Source organism: Heterodontus francisci, chromosome 4 (assembly GCF_036365525.1).
Source record: "Heterodontus francisci isolate sHetFra1 chromosome 4, sHetFra1.hap1, whole genome shotgun sequence".
NCBI lineage: Eukaryota > Metazoa > Chordata > Chondrichthyes > Heterodontiformes > Heterodontidae > Heterodontus > Heterodontus francisci.
Window position 1 is genome coordinate 168,803,264 of NC_090374.1, and position 18,557 is coordinate 168,821,820.

Sequence of the window (18,557 nt, forward strand, 5' to 3'; positions counted from 1 at the left end):
CTGGAAACTCAGTAAAGTTTCTCCTGATAGACTGCTAATTCAAAACCCAAATAGACCTGTTGTTATATTCCTTGTTGAAAGATTTGTGTGACATCTACTGCAGCCAATGTGCCGTGAACACCTATTCATTACAGACTATTCATCAAACTTGCCTGGAGACTTCGAGTGGCATCTGACTATTTGACTCTGGGACACCTCACCGAATCGGGAACATAACCCACCAAGATTTACAACCCAGTTGTTTTATTATTCCTAAGAAACAGCTCTAATTTAAAACATAATCTTTGAACTGGTTAACCGTTGGTTTTTGAATGTATGTGTGTGTGCATGAGGGTTAGGAGGAATAAGAAGTTATAAAGTCTTTTCAGACATAGATTTATCTTAGTATTGTTTAAGATTTAGTTTATTAATAAATAGTTAATTTGTTGTTGCTTAAAGATAACTGGTTTGTTGATTTTTATTCTGGGGGGTTAATAAAGTTCTTCATTTGGCTAATTTACGGTAGGTGGGAAACTTTAATCATATGCTGTGACCTGTGGCGTAATGGGACTGAATTGACAGTACATTACTCCCGCCTCGATCGTAACAGTAGCGTATATTTTAGTATTTTTAAATTGGGTTAGAGTGTTAATAAACTTACTTCTTTCTTGTTTAAACTCAAGAAAACCTGTCCGATTGGTTATTTCACAATCTCAGTAAAGGAAAAAGTTAAAATACTCACAGAGGTGGCTAGCACAACCACTGTTTGAAAGGAATAAACCATGGATGACCAGTTTTGAGTTGCTGGATCTGTTCAAAATCTATCCCATTTAGCAAGGTTGTAGTGCCACACAGCACAATGGTAGGTATCATCAATATGAAGATGGGATGTCGTCTCCACTGTGCAGTGGTCACTCCTACCAATACTGTCATGGACAGATGCATCTGCAACAGGTATTGGTGAGGATGAGGTCAAGTAGGATTTTCCCTCTTGTTGGTTCCCTCACTACTTGTTAAAAGACTTAGATTAGCAGCTATGTCCTTTAAGACTCGGCCAGCTCAGTCAGTAGTGGTGCTATCAAGCCAGTCTTGGTGGTGGACATTGATGTCCCCCACCCTTGCACCCCTCAGTGCTTCTTGCAATTGGTGTTCAACATGGAGAAGCACTAATTCATCAGCTGAGGAGCGGGGCGGTGGTGGGGGAGCGGTAGGTGGTAATCAGCAGGAGGAGGTTTCCTTACCCATGTTTGACCTGATGCCATGAGTCTTTATGGGGTCCAGAGTCAAAGTTGAGAGCAACTCCCTCCCGACTGTATACTACTGTGCTGCCACCTCTGGTAGTCTGTCCTGCTGATGGGATAGGGCATACCCAGGGATGGTATTGGCGGTGTCTGGGACATTGTCTGCAAGGTATGAATCTGTGAGTATGACTATGTCAGGCTTGACCAGTCTGTGGGATAGCTCTCCCAATTTTGGCACATGACCCCAGATGTTAGTAAGGAGGACTTTGCAGGGTCGACACGGCTAGGTTTGCCATTGTCATTTCCAGTGCCTAGGTCGATGCCAGGTGGTCCGTCCGGTTTCATTCCTTTTCTTAGGCTTTGTAGCGGTTTGATACAACTGAGTGGCTTGCTAAGCCATTTCAGAGGGCATTTTAAGAGTCAACCACATTGCTGTGGGTCTGGCGTCACATGTAGGCCAGACCAGGTAAGGACAGCAGACTTCCTTCCCTAGAGGGCATTAGTGAACCAGATGGGTTTTAACAACAATCGACAATGGTGCCATGGTCACCATTAGACTAGCTTTTAAATCCTGAGTTATTAATTGAATTCAAATTTCACCATTTGCCGAGGTGGGATTCGAACCGATGTCACCAGTGCATTAGCCTAGGCTTCTGGATTACTATGTAATAAAAACAAGAAATGCTGGAAATACTCAGCAGGTCTGGCAGCATTTGTGGGGAGAGAAGCAGAGTTAACGTTTCAGGTCACTAACCCTTCTGGATTTCTAGTCCAATGACATGGCCACTTTACCACTGCCTTCCATTTCTCATAGTTGGAGAGTCTAGGACTAGGTGCATCGCCTAAAAATTAGAGCCATGCCTTTCAGGAGTGAAGTTAGGGAAGACTTCAACATGTAAATGGTACAAGTTTGGAGCTCTCTTCTGCAAACAGCAGTTGATGCTGGGTCAATTGGTAATTTTAATTCTGAGATTGATGGATTTTTGTTAACCAAAGGTATTAAGAGATATGGGGCAAAGGTGGGTATATGGAGTTAGGTCACAGATCAGCCACGATCTCATTGAATGTCGGAACTGTTCAAGGGACTAAGTGGCTTTCTCCTGTTCTCATGTACCTAACTTGGATGTATTGTGAACTTTGAGGAGGATAAAGATAGACTGCAAGAGGACATGGACAGGCTGGTGGAATGGGCAGATGAAATTTAATCCAGGGAGGTGTGAAGTGATACATTTAGGTCAGAAGTGCAAGGAGAGGCAATATAAAATCAAGGGTACAATTCTAAAGGGGGTGCAAGAACAGACAGCCCGAGGAATATATGTGCACAAATCATTGAAGGTGGCAGGACTGGTTGAGAAAGTGATTAAGAAGGCATATTGGATTCTGAGCTTTATAAATAGAGGCACAGAGTACAAAAGCACGGCAGTTATGATGAACCTTTATAAAATACTGGTTCAGCCTCAACCGGAGTATTGTGTCCAATTCCAGGCACTGCACTTTAGGAAGGATGTGAAATGTTTAGAGACGGTGCAGAAAAGATTTACAAAAATGGTTCCAAGGATGAGGGACTTCAGCTACATGGATAGATTGGAGGTGCTGGTGTTGTTCTCCTCAAAGAAGAGAAGGTTGACAGGAGATTGAATAGAGGTGTTCAAAATCATGAGGGTTCCAGACTGAGTAGACAGGGAGAAACTGCTTCCATTGGCAGAAGGGTTGAGAAACAGAGGACACTGTTTTAAGGTGACTGGCAAAAGAACCAACGGCAACATGAGGAAAAACCTCTTTATGCAGTGAGTGGGTAGGATCAGGAATGCACTGCCTTAGAGGGTGGTGGAGGCAGATTCACTTGTGGCTTTCAAAGGAAACTGAAAGATAAGATAAGAAAGACTTGCACCTATATAGCACCTTTCATGACAACCGGACATCTCAAAGCACTTTACAGCCAATGAAGTTACTTTTGAAGCATAGTCACTGTTGTGATGTAGGAATTACAGCACACAGCAACGTCCCACAAATAACAATGTGATAATGACCAGATAATCTGTTTTGTGATTTTGATTGAGTTATAAATATTGACCAGGAAACTGGGGATAACTTCCCTGCTCATCTTCAAAATAATGCCATGGGTTCTTTTACACCCAACTGAGAGGGCTCTCGGTTTAAAATCTTATCCGAAAAACAGCACCTCCTACAGTGCAGCACTCCTTCAGTACTGCAGTGGAGTGTCAGCCTTGATTTCTGTCCTGAAGTCCTGGAGTGGGACTTCAACCCAGAACCTTGTGAAGCACCTGAAGAGAAAAAAAATTGCAGGACAACAGGGAAAGGGCCAGGGATTGGGATTAGCCAAATTGTGTTTACAGAGAGCTGGCATGGACTCGATAGGCTGAATGGCCTCCTTCCGTGTTGTAACCATTCTGTGATTCTATTCAGTTGCATATAACTGGTTTGCTTCAAATCCTTGCACGATAAGAAATGAATTACAGTCCAGACACTTGCAGAGAGGGTGCAGAAAAGATTCATGAGAACGTTCCAGGGATGAAGAACTTCAGTAACATGGTAGGTTGGAGAAGCTGGGCCTGTTCTCCTTGGATAAGAGAAGGTTGAGAGGAGATTTGTCAGAGGTGTTCAAAATCATAAGAGGTCTGGACAGAGTAGATAGGTAGAAACTGTTCCCACTGGCAGAAGGATCCAGAACTAGAGGACACTGATTGGCACAAGAACCACAGGTGACATGAGGAAGAACATTTTTATGCAGCGAGTGGTTAGGGATCGAATTTCAGACCTTAGGGCCTTGCAGCTGAAGGCATCAATGGTGGAGCAATTAAAATTGGGGATGCTCAAGAGGCCAGAATTAGATGAACGCAGATATGTCAAAGGGTTGTGGAGCTGGACGAGTTTACACAGATAGGGAGAAGAGGCATTTGGAAACAAGGATGAGAATTTGAAAATTGAGGCATTGCTTATCCATTAACTAATGTAGGTCAGTGGGCACAGGGGTGATGGGTGAACAGAACATGTTGCAATTTAGGACATGGGCAGCAGAGTTTTGAATGACCTTAAGTTTGTGGGGGTGAGGGGTAGGGGTGGATGTATAACATGGGAAGCCAGTCAGGAGTGTGTTGGTATAGTCAAGGCTAGAGATAACAAAGGCATTGAGGGTTTGAGCAGCAGGTGAGCTGAGATAAGGATGGAGTCTGGTGATGATACAGAGGTGGAAATAAGCACTCCTAGTGATGGTGCAGATATGTGGTTGGAAGCTCATCTCAGAGTCAAATATGACACCAAGGTTGTTGTTGTCCACTAACTCTTTGAGCCCAAACTACACAGCAGCAACAATGCAGATTTCCATATAACAAGGTTAACCTCAAATGCTCAGAGGTTTGAATGGTGAGTACATTGGCCCAGATTTTGCAATGGAAATAATGGTGAGGAAATCAGACAGCAACTTCCAGTATCCACAAATGTGCAGTTAAACACAGAAATCTAGAAGTTACTGTCCAACTTGCCATGCTCCTCCACAAGCTTCACTACACTGGTACCTCGCCAAGAGACTCCCCACTGAAATAAATGAAGGGCATGAAGTTGCAATCAGATACTGACTAAACACACCAGAAAAAATTACGGCTGGTGCATTCAGAGTGAATCAATTTTTTTAATGGTATAATAAGTCTTAACTACTGCCAATCAATCCCTCTGGCAATGAAAATTAATTTTTTTATGTGTGGAGTCTCATTCCATCAGAATTTAATTATTGTTGAAGACTTAAAACTTTTAAAAATCTTTTTCTTTGTCTCTCTCTTAATCTGATCTATCTCTCCTCCTTATTATTTCGCTTTCTGTACATGATTTTACATTGAATTGTATATTCTAATTTATACTCCTGCATGTCTCAGTTAGCGTTCTTCAATCTCATTAATTAAGAGTCATGCTGTTGCTTGCCCTGCTCGCACGTGCCACAGATCCCCTGTAGAGGACGCTGCACTGGAAAGGATCTCTAAATATTCCAAGTTGTTGCTCAAAAGGCCACGAAAAGATTGTAGGCAGTTGTAAGCATAATGAAAGGCAAGAGCCACTCCTTCGCTGCTGACCACAAAATCCAGGCCATTGCATTATGAAAAATTCAAGTTCCAATTGGGAACTAGTGAAGGCCTAAGTAAGCACATTTTCCAAACAGCTTGCAGAAAATGGGACATCAACTCGTGCTCTTCCCAGAATAATCAAAAGGGCAACATGGTCATGTAAAACTATATTAGCTGTTAAAGAAGCCAAAAAGAATAGCCTTTAAATGACTGTTAAACAAATGCTAGAGATAACATATATCTATTTATGTTTATTTATCCCAGGATTCAAATTAACAGTAGTTAAGTCCTGGAATTATACATGTTTGGAGGGAAGTTCTGATTACAAATAGCTGACAAACATGTATATTGAGCTAAACCTTTCAGTAACTGTATTGTCTTCAAAGATATCTTGTTAAAAAATAAAAACTGTTTGATTTTTTTTAAAATCTTTCTTGGCATTAAATGTAATAACTCACATTCTAAACAGTAAAGGTAAAGAGCTGCTCCCCATTAAGAGATTGATTTATATAACTCTGAAACTCACTTATCTAGTTCCATTGAGAAAGAAAAAGACTAAAGCATGAATGTTGCAAGAATTCTCTCAGCATAGAGCCTTGCTTTCTAAAAGTTCGGATAAGAGAATCTAATTCAGAGGTCAACTCAGTTGATTTGCAGAAACTCCTTTTGTTTTGTTTATTAGTTTGTAAAATTGGGATAATTGCGAGCTGAATATCTGCACTACCATGCTGGGCCCTATGGTCCTCACTCCCTCCGAGCAATGGTCTTTGCAGGATGCCTCATATTGCAAAAGACGTTTTCTCTAGGAACTATTCAAAAAACACTTAATTCACACACTTCCAGCAGACCTCTTACAACTTTTTAGATTAAAAGAAACAGAAAATGCTGGAAATACTTAGCAGCTCTGGCAGCATCTGTGGAGTGAGAAACAGTGTTACTGTGTCAGGTCGATGACCTTTCATCAGAACTGGAGAGGTGGGAGTGAGTGAGGGGAGCAGAGAAATTGAGACGGCCAATGTTATGCTGGCAGTTCTCAATGAAAAGACCCAGAGAGAGTAAAAGGCCAGAGAGTGAGGAACAATTGGAGGGAGAACACTGGAGACAGATAAAAGGGTCTGCTGTGCTGAGGGGAAGGCTCCTGTCCAAAAAAGTGGGTGTGGGGACAAAGGCGACAATGCAAAATACTGCAGATACTGAAAATCTGAAATTTTAAAAAATGCTGGAAATATTCGGCAGGTCTGGCAGCATCTGTGGAGAGAGAAAGAGTTAATGTTTCAGGTCTAGTTCTGATGAAAGGTCACAGACCTGAAATGTTAACTGTGTTTCTCTCTCCATGGATTCTGTCAGACTTGCTCACTATTTCCAGAATTTTCTGTTTTTATTTCAGATTTCCAGCACCTGCAGTATTTTGCTTTTGTTTCTTTCCAGATTATTTCAGTAGCGATGTGCATCCTATTCTCCCTTCTCCTTGCAATAGCATAACCTCTGACTCACAAGTGAACAATGCTACAGGGGATCTGCAGCAGTTTATTTTTTGTTGCATTTATGCGAAGTCAATAAATAATTATGGAAAAGTTCAACATTATCTATCTTTCATAATTCATAAATGCTCAACATACCCAAGGTATCACAAATTACATATTCTTATCAGATAGCCTCTTGCACCCACTCTGCTTTTTTTTATTCTCCAAGGGCAAATGACACTCATTAGTCCCAACACCTCAAGCGATCTAGATAAAAAGAAATTAACTAAGCAATCCCTTCAACTAGATTAAATTTCATTAAACTCAAAGTCTAACATCATTAGGTTGCAGCAAAACTCAGCAAGGGCACGACTGCGAAATCTAAAAATTCTGTTTGGCTGACAATTTTAAAAGAAACTCTAAATTACTTGTAGATATCCTCTTCTTTCCACTTGTCATTCAAGAGCTGTGCTTCTCACACTATCTTCCTTCTGCTGGCAAGAGAGCTCTGTTATTTCTTTTGGTTAGCTGTTTTAGAAATTGATCTTGGATCTCAAAACTTAACAGGAGAATTAATCGGAATTGCTACATAATCCTACATGTTATATTGACTAAGAACAGCAAATGCTGGAAATACGCAGCAGGTCAAGTAGCATCTGTGGAGAGAGAATCAGAGTTAACATTTCAGGTCGATGACCCATCGTCAGACCTGGAAAAAGTTAGAGATGTAATAGGTTCTAACTGTTGCAGAAGCAGGGAAAGGAAGAGAGGAGGAAAGAACAAAAGGGAAGGTCTGTAATAGGGTGGAAGGCAGGAGAGACTAAATGACAAAAGGGACGATGGTGCAAGGCAAAAGTGGGTGGGGTAATGGGACAAGTAAAGAAACAAAATGTGTGTCTGGAGCAGCGTTCTCAAACCTTTTTGCCCATGGACCACTTAGGCGGGGCAAAAAAGCCCTCAAACCACCTACCAATCCAACCCCACCCACTTTCTCTTGCCACCTTAAAAGAAACACACCAGAATTAATGAGAAGAATGGTTCTGTTTTTGATGTGACACCAATGAGGTGATGTTGGGTTCCAAGCTGGAGAGCTTCAATCTCATGTCAGGTTCAACATTTAGCCAATTCCTCATCTTTATTTTCAGCCCCACAAGTATGGAAAATCTGATCCCACAGTTGTATGTTGTAACAGTAACATAAATCTTGTTTGTAAAACTACATTGTTCCTTACGCTTATGATGACTCGTGCCACGGGGGCCGGTCTGGTTGTGTGAGGTCATGCGAGTGGTGGGGATCAGGGTTCTGGCCTGTTCTCTTATATGGCCTTGACTGTGGCGTTGCATACCAGTGACTTACATTTCGGAGCAGTCCCTGGACTACACTTTGAGAACCACTGGGCGAGAGAAGTTGTAAGTGGCAATAACAGCATCAACGGCTGTCATTCAAAAAGATGGGGCCATAGATTATGATCTGAAATTGTTGAACTCAGTGTTGAGTCCAGAAGGCTGGAAAAGCCTAATCAAGAGATGAGGTGCTGTTCCTGAAGCATACCATGAGCTTCATTGGAACAGTATAGGAGACCGAGGGAAGTGTGGGAGTGGGGCGGAGAATTAAAATGACGAAGATATGTTGAGATGAAGTTACTGGTGTTTGTCAGGGCTCCTCATGCTTATGCTGCAACACTGATGGCGAGACCCTTTCCACAAGTCAGCACTGTGCACAGCTCAGTGGTTCCACAATGATAAATTCCAATCCACACCCATAACATCACTAAAGGGGGCTAGTCAGCGGTGATTTCACACTAAGTAGTCCTGGAACAAGACAGCATCAACAAATATCAGTCAATGGACATATGTAATCTTTATAACATAAGATTATAAAGAATTTCTCAACTTAATTTCTCCCTTTCCTTCCATTTTTGTTTGAAAATAGTCCATAGAATTGGGCATGGGTAGGGAATTTGTTAGGAGCTAGGAGACAAAGAGAAGGAATAACGTATGTACGTCAACCAGTAAAATGTGATTAGTGGTGTCCTGCAGGGGTCTGTACTGGGGGTCTCAGTTTTTCACTGTATTTAAAAATAACTTAGAAGAAAGAGACAGCCAAATATCCAAGTTTGTTGACAACATCTAGTTAGGAGGCATAGTAAATAGTGCAGATCAGAGCAGAAAGTTGCAAAGGGACATTGATAGATTAAGGAGTGGGAAAAAACTGTGGCAGATGTAGTTCACTGTAGGGATCTTTTCTGTCCACCTGAGAGGGCAAACGGGTCATTACAATAGCTAGAGTCAAGAGGGTAATGAAATACTCACCACTTGCCTGCAGCAAGCCAAGAATGAGATGTGAAACTAAGGCCCCATCTGCCCTCTCAGGTGGATGTAAAAGAAGAGCAGGGGAGTTCTCTTTGGTGTCATGGCCAATATTTATCCTTCAATCAGTATCACTAAAAACAGCTTATCTGGTCATTATCACATTGCTGTTTGTGGGAGATTGCTGTGTGTAAATTGGATGCCACACTTTCTACATTACAGCAGTGACTACATTTTAAAAGTACTTCATCGACTGCAAAGCGCTTTGGGACATCCTGAGGTTGTGAAAGGTACTATAGACATACAAGTTATTCTTTGTTTTGCTATCTGGGTGAGCAAGAAATCCTGGCGTTTAGTCGGAAAAAGAAGTTTTCATTTTGAGAGTTTAGCTGGTTATGGTGCTGGAGTAATAACCCAAAGGCCTGATCTAATAATCTGGTGATGAATTCAAAACCCACAACGGCAGCTGAGGAATTTAAACTTAACTAATTAAATAAATAAATCTGGAATAAAAAGTCAGTCTCAGTAATGGTGACCATGAAACTACCAGATTGTTGTAAAATTCCATCTGGTTCACTAATGTCCTTTAGAGAAGGAAATATGGCATCCGTAACTCCAGATCCACAGCAATATGACTGATTCTTAACTGCCCTCTGAAATGGCCAACTAAGCCGCTTAGTTGTATCAAATTACTATGAAAAAGATCTAATCCTAACGGCACTGTGGGTGTAACTGCACCACATGGACTGCAGCAGTTCAAGGTGGCATCTAACCACCACTTTCTCAAGGGCAATTCGGGATGAGCAATAAATGCTGGCGACACCCACATCCCATCAATGAATAAAAAAAAATATTTGGGATAAGAGAAAAGAAAAAAGACTTGTATGCATAAAGCACCTTTCACGACTACTGGATGTCTCAAAGTATTTTACAGCCTCTGAAGTATTTAGAATTGCAGTCACTGAACACACAACAATTCATGCATCATAGCTGCCAGAAAGGTAAGTCAATATGTCTTAATGACTCTGAATGTTGTTTTCTTAATTTGTTTTATTTTTAAATCAACGACAGCCTGACACTGGCAGCAGCAGTGGCAGGACTGAGCAGGAGTGCAGCAGTGAAGTGAGATACATAGCACTGATTGCCTGAGGAACTGACCAGATGGAATAAAGCCATTGTGCAGGGAAAGGAAGGGATGTGAGGAAATATAAAAAAAAGGCGACAGTTTTGGCCGAATAAGGTCAGCTGTTTTCTAGTTATTAATGAAACAACCAGTTAAAATAAACTACTTGCACTTCAGTAACTGTAAGAGACGCAGTGGATCCATCTGTTATGCTATGGTAGAATTCAACTATAATCTCATATCCATGAAATATCCATTAGGCTGCCCCTGGTGTATAAAAATGCAAAAGCTTAACATAGCTTAACATACATTGTGGAAGCTGACACCGGACCCATAATATGATTCTGTTACTGCCTTCTAAAGTATATTTTATTTGTTGACTGACATTGTCACTTATGTGCTCTCTGTGGAATTTTCATACAGAAGTAATACATAATTCTGAATAAAAAGATTATAGTAATGCTTTCAGCAGTAATGTGAGGAGTGTAAAGTAACTGACATTATGCTTTTGTGAATATTTGATATATGGCATATTAACGTCAGACTGATACCACAGAAAATGATCACCATTTTTAAAAATTTTATAATACAAGCATATCATCTTCTATGCTTGTTTTGGGAGTTCAAAGAGAAAATGTTCCACTACCTTAGTTACATTACAACTGCCAATATAGTATTTTTTTAATATTTAATTCTAGTGTTTTTAGAAGTAGCAAATCACATTTTTTATTTACAAGCTTTACTAAAACATTACTTTAACTTGTCAAAATTGATTATTACTGCTGTTCAGTGTATAACAAAGCTTTATTTTTTAAAGTTAAACAGTTTTGCAGACAAAAATGGGGCCATGAGCAATTATCACCCCAGTTATCTTAAAACTGCCTAAGCTAATTGGTGCAATTGGACAACAAACACAACTTCAAATTGTTGTGAATCTCTGGTAGTTTTTTTTCACCAATGGAGATTTACTGTCTGCCACCAAGTTTGATAATGTGGAACAGATAGTTTCCAAGCCAGAAATTTCAGAATGTAAATAAAACTAGCCACTCATCAATGCTTCTTTAACCTATTAAAGACTGTAAATGCCTTTTCCCACCTGTCACAAATAATATGGAGTTCCTTCAGAATTACTATAGACAAAGATTATTTTTCTTGCATATCACTTATTTATGGTTTTCTATAATATTTTAGTTTTTTTGTTTCAAGAAAACAGATCAACAAAATATACTGGATGGAAAAGATTTTACTTTCTCTGAAATTACAAAAACCTTCAATCATTAAACACTGATCTGTACATCATGGACACACACAAATACACAGACACGATGGATAGTAAGCTAGCTTTGGACGAATTTCTTGTAAGAGCCCACAAACTGCAATATCAAAGCAATATTCTGTGTATTTATTTCAGAAAACATAAGTTTTCTTTAATGCTTTATTTAATACTCACTACTACTTGAAAGCTCTGTGAAGGGATCAATGCTAACCCCCGAGGACAGCCTATGCACAGCAAGAAAGAAAGTGACTCCCCTGTGCTCTCTCCAGGTCAGTTCCAAGGACCGTGTTAGCAGATACGCACCAGACCCTTAGCAGCTAGCTCTGCTGCTACCAGTAATTAGCTTGGACAGCTCTGGCTCCAAGAGAGGCAGCAAGACTACATCATAATGAGCTCAGCTGGGATTAGCAGGACAGGGCAGGGAACAGAGAGAGATGAGGCCTTCTATCTCACGTATGTAGTGAGGAGATCAAACGAACACGGCTGGCTAGGTTATCCCCTCACCACCTTATTCAACAAATGAAGCACGGCAGTGTGCAAAATACAGGCTAATGAAGAGCGACACCTCCAACAGATGAGAGCCACATTAATTAACACAATCCCCCTATCACATTATACAGATACTGTTACCACTACTAAACTTGTCACTGCAGCTGATAGGAAGAGACTGGCTTATTTGATAAAAGAAGTTTGCTTGTTTTATCCTTGCAAGGAATTCCTCTGTGTGGCATTTAAGCACCAGAAGATCAGACGGAAGTCATATGGCTCTGCATGTGTAAATTTGCAAAAAAACGAAACTCACTTTTCAGTCAATAGCTTTTTGTGTTCCCGTTTGAAGTAAGCTAGTTCGTTCCATACACCATCGCTGTCTTCCTGCCGCAGCTGCCAGAGCTCAGCACGCTGCATCTTGTTTTTACTGCTTTTATTTCTAGAGCATGATGTAAACCAGAAATATGAGGTTATTCACAGGTCTCTTTCCCTCTCTCAACCTGAAACTTTTTGGTTTAAAAAATTACTTCTAACCTTTACAACTGACAAATCCACCAGAATTTAGTTGAAATGACTGATTAAACTATTCAAACAGCAACGTTGGCCTTTAACGATTAATCCTGAAATCAAATTGCCATCTTAACATTTTCTAAGTTCCTTAACTAAAACCTAATGCCAGAACCCTCTTCAAATGTTTGACAGGGAAATTTCAAATACAATTTTGTCATCGCAAATGTGCAAGTAAAACAAAATCCTTGTATTGCTTACCAGACTGAGGAAATGAAGAATTCTAATTTACATTTTTTTGATACAAATACTATACTTTTTATGAGACGGAATAATTGTGCAATTGGGGACGCATTCTTCTTTGCATCCAAGCATGGCTGGGTCAGGTATACCACAAGCTAAATGCAGGGTAATGCTCCCCCAGTAAAGCATCTCAAACCCAATCTCAGAGGTGTGCACTACCTTCCCATGCCAGCAATCCTATTGTCCAATTAGTGCAGAATTATGTGCGTGCTTTGCACTGTAGACTTGCTTCCACTGGGAACTTAGAACCCTTAACAGCAATCAAAAAAAAAGAGACTTCTGTGCCATCTGTCTGTGCTGGATTCTAACTCGGGTCCCTGAAGAGTTCTAACCCACTATATCACCCATGTTCAAACAAATAAATGGCTAAAGCTCATTCAGTACCTCGTAAAATTTTTAAAAGTCTTGGTCCCTTAATAGTTTTATTTAAAAGATGTGAAGAATATTTATCATTCTTCTTATTTCATAACACACAATGAAGTATGATTTACAGTTGTATTGACAGTTTCCTACTTTTTGACAGAAACAACTACTTTGTAATTGTCCCACTGATAAACACTAAAAATAATATAGCAAAGTAAGGGCATGCTAATGAACAATTAAACAAAATATAGTAAATATACAGGTCAATCAGCATCTGAAATAAACGTTTACGTATGAGCTGTGCACCTAAAATGTAGCCCATGCTCATTCGTATACATTTCCATCTTTTAGTTTAGATTTCTAGCACTTGCATTTTTTTTTATTTACACTGATCTAAGTGGACCAAAGGTTTCTCTTTCAGGGTGAGATTCACTTCCAGAGCTAAATGCATCAATCCAAAATTAGACAGCAAACACCAAGTTATTTTCAATTAAACAGAAGGTTTACATGTTCTTACTTGATTTGTTCCCCTTCCAGGTCCTTTAGTTGGCCCTTAAGCATTCTGTAGTTGCTTTGTAACACTCGTAGACGATCCAGACGCTGGTCATGAGCTCTCCTCAATTCCTCATTCTCTTGGTCCTAAATAGGAAATTAAAGGCAACAGCACAATTATTTAAATCAGTTAAACAGTGTTCCCAATGTGTTATAAACTGGATGAAGTCTGTCTAGTTTCATTATGGTAAGTAAGCAACCTTTAATCTTAAATTAATCATGTGTATGTGAACAACTAAAAGTTGATTTCTGATCATTCAATTTCCCGAGTGCAATTAAACATGGCCTGATAATCAATGGTATAGTATGATTTCAAAATAGATTCTTCTGCAGATAGTCTGAAAGAGGGACAGAAGCTGCACAGAACAGACAAAGGGTTTAGTAAAACAGAACAAATTATAAAATTCATAAAAATATATATTAATAGTCGTGATGTTTATTGCCTCATCTGACTAATCACAGACCGAAAGACTGATACGATAAACTTGTGTTATTGTCCTTTATTGCTGCAGTTTTAATTTGGCAAGACAAGAGTCTATCACTGTCAAACAGGAAACAATGCACTCTGAATATATCAGTATTTTACTGAGAAGATAGACAATTGGCAGTCAGTTACAATGTTGAACACAATTCATAAGTTTACAAACACGAAAAACAAAGAAATACCTTCATTTGCTGTCAGTGTTTTTTATCGTTATTGCAATGGGCATGTTGAACATAGTAGAGGTTGAGGGATACAGGTCAACGGGTGATAAAGGCGACAGTGATATATACATGAAACCTGGAAGTATGCGTCACTAAATGGCATACAATATAAATATTTTTGAACAGGTTGCCAGTAAATGAATTCAGGATGTGAGATCGAGCTAGAGCAGGATTAAAAAATAAGCTGAAGTGGTATAGGATGATAACTTTCAATTTGAGCAGCAGTAGGAGCAACACAGTAATGATGTCAAGCAGAAAGTTAAGTATTGGTGGTGCTAACCAATGTTCCCTCTCATTTTTTTTTGTTGTGTGCAGCCTATTCATTTAAATGTGTGGGGCTTTTACATTTTTTTGCACGGCCACACATGCGCAGTAACTTTAAGGGGCCAACTTGTGCTCAGCCTCTGTAGAACATCTGTGTTGCTGTGTGGCCGAAAGAGAACACTGGTGCTGACTTCTCTATTAAGGTAAGGAGTACAGTTACATCACTTCCACAGAAGCGTGCAAGCTCCAGTATTTTCATTTATATGGTGAAGAAACTGTTGCATCACCTACATTTGGAGAGCCACAAGTTCATCTATTATTACTAGATGGACCAAGTAATACATAGTAAAATCTCCTATACCTTACATAACAGCACTCAAATTATCACGGACAGTCTTACAAGATATCAAATAGTACTGATGAAAAATGTAAGGCATTTGCTTAAAAAAAGCCAATTAAACATTGAAAAGAATGTTGCAATATAATTTTGGATTCTTTTGTGCTCACTGACATTCTTTGCCTTAGGGCTTTGATCAATTCCTAGCAGAATCTCATTGAAAACTGTTCAATTCAGTATACCATGTTTAAAGACTGGCTGAACAGTTGAGATTAGCTATTGAAATTTCTGAAATCAAATTCTGCGAAATTCACTAAGACCCGAAAATAGGCACAGAGATGGCTACATGCAATTGCAATTAGTCCACACCCGTTGCTTCCGATGTAGGCAGGGACTAGAGGACACAGATTTAAAGTATTTGTTAAGAGAAGCAAAAGTGACATGAGGAAAAACTTTTTCACGCAGCGAGTGGTTAAGGTCTGGAATGCTCTGCCTGAGAGTGTGGTGGAGGCAGGTCCAATTGAAGCATTCAACAGGGAATAAGACAATTAAATGAAAAGGAAGAATGTGCAGGGTTATGGGGAGAAGGCAGGGGAATGGAACTGAGGAAATTGCTTTTTCAGAGAGCCAGTGCGGACACGATAGGCCGAATGGCCTCCTTCTGCACTGTAAGGATTCTGTGCTGCAAACTTGAAGCCTTGCTCAACAGGTGCAGAGGAGGAAAGACGTCATCTATCCACAGGTGACCAGGAGGGCCTTCAGACAAACTGTCAAAAGGCAGCAGAGCCAAATAGCTGTGGTGTGTGGTGATCAATGCCAGGAGTCCAGCCCTGAGGACCTGGATTCAGTACCACAAGAAGTTCAAGCACAAGTAGCCATGGTCAGTGAATGCATCTTCAAATGCCATATCCCACCAACTGCACCACACCCCCATCATTCATCTACCAACAATCTCTATCAATCAGGACTCATACGTAACATTCATAGATTCACCTCATTGTCACACACTTAGCACTGCTGCAAGCTTCACACCCCCATCCCACAGCTTGCACACACTGCCTATTCAACTATGTCAGTGACATGAGGCAAACACACTCACTGATACACTTCCCTCTCTCTTGCAGGACAAGGTAGTGAACAACCAGAGGCAGCAACAGCTAGCTGGAGGGGAACAGGCAAGGCTGTAGACAGTGCTCGCCATCATTGGAGCAGCCATGACTGAGGCTGTGACCAGCAGTAGAGCTGAAACCATTGAAGATGCCAGTATTTTCACACCTAATCCTAATTCTCACATCCCACTCACCTCCTCATCCCTTGGTCTCTTCTGATTGACAAGCTGCCAATGGTGTAAGCAGGTACTCCAGACCCCATGAAGTCTCATGGCATCAGGTCAAACATGGGCAAGGAAACCTCCTGCTGATTACCACCAACTGTCCTCCCTCAGCTGAAGAATCAGTTTTCCTCCATGTTGAACACCACTTGGAAGAAGCACTGAGATGGCAAGGGCACAGAAAGTACTCTGGGTGGGGGACTTCAACGTCCATCACCAAGAGTGGCTCGATAGCACCATTACTGACCGAGCTGGTCGAGTCCTGAAGGACATAGCAACCAAACTGGGTCTGCAGCAGGTGATGAGGGAACCAAGAGGGAAAAACATACTTGACCTTGCCCACACCAATCTGCCTGTCGCAGATGCATCTGTCCATGACAGTACTGGTAGGAGTGACCATCACACAGTCCTTGTGGAGACGAAGTCCCGTCTTCACATTGAGGATACCCTCCATCGTGTTGTGTGATTCTACCACCGTGCTAAACAGGATAGATTTCGAACAGATCTAGCAATGCAAAACTGAGCATCCATGAGGCACTGTGGGCCATCAGCAGCAGCAGAATTATATTCAACCACAATCTGTAACCTCATGGCCCCAGCATATCCCCCACTCGATCATTACCATCAAGCTGGAGGATCAATCCTGGTTCACTGAAGACTGCAGGAGGGCATGCTAGGAGCAGCACCAGGCATACCTCAAAATAAGGTGTCAACCTGGTGAAACTACAACCCAGGACTACCTGCGTGCCAAACAGCGTAAGCAGTATGCAACAGACAGAGCTAAGCAACCCCACAATCAATAGATTCAATCTAAGCTCTGCAGTCCTGCCACATCCAGTCGCGAATGGTGGTGGACAATTAAACAACTAACCAGAGGAGGTGGCTCTACAAATATCACCATCCTCAATGATGGTGGAGCCCAGCACATCAGTGCAAAAGATACGAACGTACGAACATACAAATTAGGAGCAGAAGGCCATTCGGCCCCTCTAGCCTGCTCCGCCATTCAATAAGATCATGGCTGATCTGTTTGTGTCTCCACACTCCCATCTACTCCCAATAACCTTTGATTCCCTTGCCTAACAAGAAACTAGCTACCTCCGCCTTAAAAATATTCAACGACCCCGCCTCCAACACCTCCTGAGGCAGAGTGTTCCAAAGTCGCACAACCCTCTGAGAAAAAATTTCTCCTCATCTCTGTCCTAAAAGGGCGACTCCTAATTTTGAAACTGTGTCCCCTAGTTCTGGACTCACCCACAAGAGGAAACATCCTTTCCACATACACCTTGTCAAGACCGTTCAGGCTCTTATAAACTTCAATCAAGTCTCCCCTCACTCTTCTAAACTCCAGCTGATACAAGCCCAGTCTGTCCAACCGTTCCTCATAAGACAACCCGCTCATTGCAGGTATCAATCCAGTAAACGTCGTCTGAACCGCTTCCAACTCATTTACATCCTTCCTTAAATAAGGAGACCAATACTATACACAATACTCCAGATGTGGTCTCACCAATGCCCTGTATAACTGAAGCATATCCTCCCTACTTTTGTATTCAATTCCCCTGGCAATAAATGATAACATTCTATTAGCTTAACTAATTACTTGCTGTCCCATACTAACCTTTTGCAATTCATACACTAGGACACCCAGATCCCTCTGCAACTCAGAGAGCTGCAATTTCTCAACATTTAGATAATATGCTTCTTTTTTATTCTTCCTGCCAAAATGGACAATTTCACATTTTCCCACATTATACTCCATCTGCCAGATTTTTGCCCACTCACTCAAACTATCTATATCAGTCTGCAACCTCCTTATGTCCACTTCATAACATACTTTCCGACCTATCTTTGTGTCATCTGCAAATTTAGCTACCATGCCATCGCTCCCGTCATCTAAGTCATTGACATAAATCGTAAAAAGTTGAGGCCTCAGCACAGACTCCTGGAGGACTTCACTCATTTATGCATACTCTCTGTTTTCTGCCAATCTTCTATCCATGCTGATAGGCCATCTCCTACACCATGAGTTCCTACTTTGCGCAATAACCTTTTATGTGGCACCTCATCAAATGCCTTCTGGAAATCCAAGTCAGGTCCATCAACAGGCTCCCCTTTATCCACAGTACATGTTACTCCTTCAAAGAACTCCAATAAATTGGTTAAACATGATTTCCCTTTCACAAAAACAAGCTGACTATTCCCGATTACCTTGAGTTTTTCTAAGCGCCCAGCTATAG

General features: G+C 40.9%; 1 protein-coding gene across 4 annotated transcripts in view; it reads right to left on the reverse strand.

Annotated features, from left to right (window-relative positions):
* cntln (centlein, centrosomal protein) overlaps nt 1-18,557 on the reverse strand; it is a 474,184-nt gene that overhangs the window by 260,978 nt on the left and 194,649 nt on the right. For all 4 annotated transcript variants that reach the window (XM_068030497.1, XM_068030494.1, XM_068030495.1 and 1 more), the window contains exons 12-13: nt 13,647-13,768; nt 12,270-12,395 (exon numbers count right to left, since the gene is read on the reverse strand). In XM_068030497.1, coding sequence (XP_067886598.1) covers nt 12,270-12,395; nt 13,647-13,768 — 248 coding nt within the window. The remainder of the gene's footprint in view (nt 1-12,269; nt 12,396-13,646; nt 13,769-18,557) is intronic.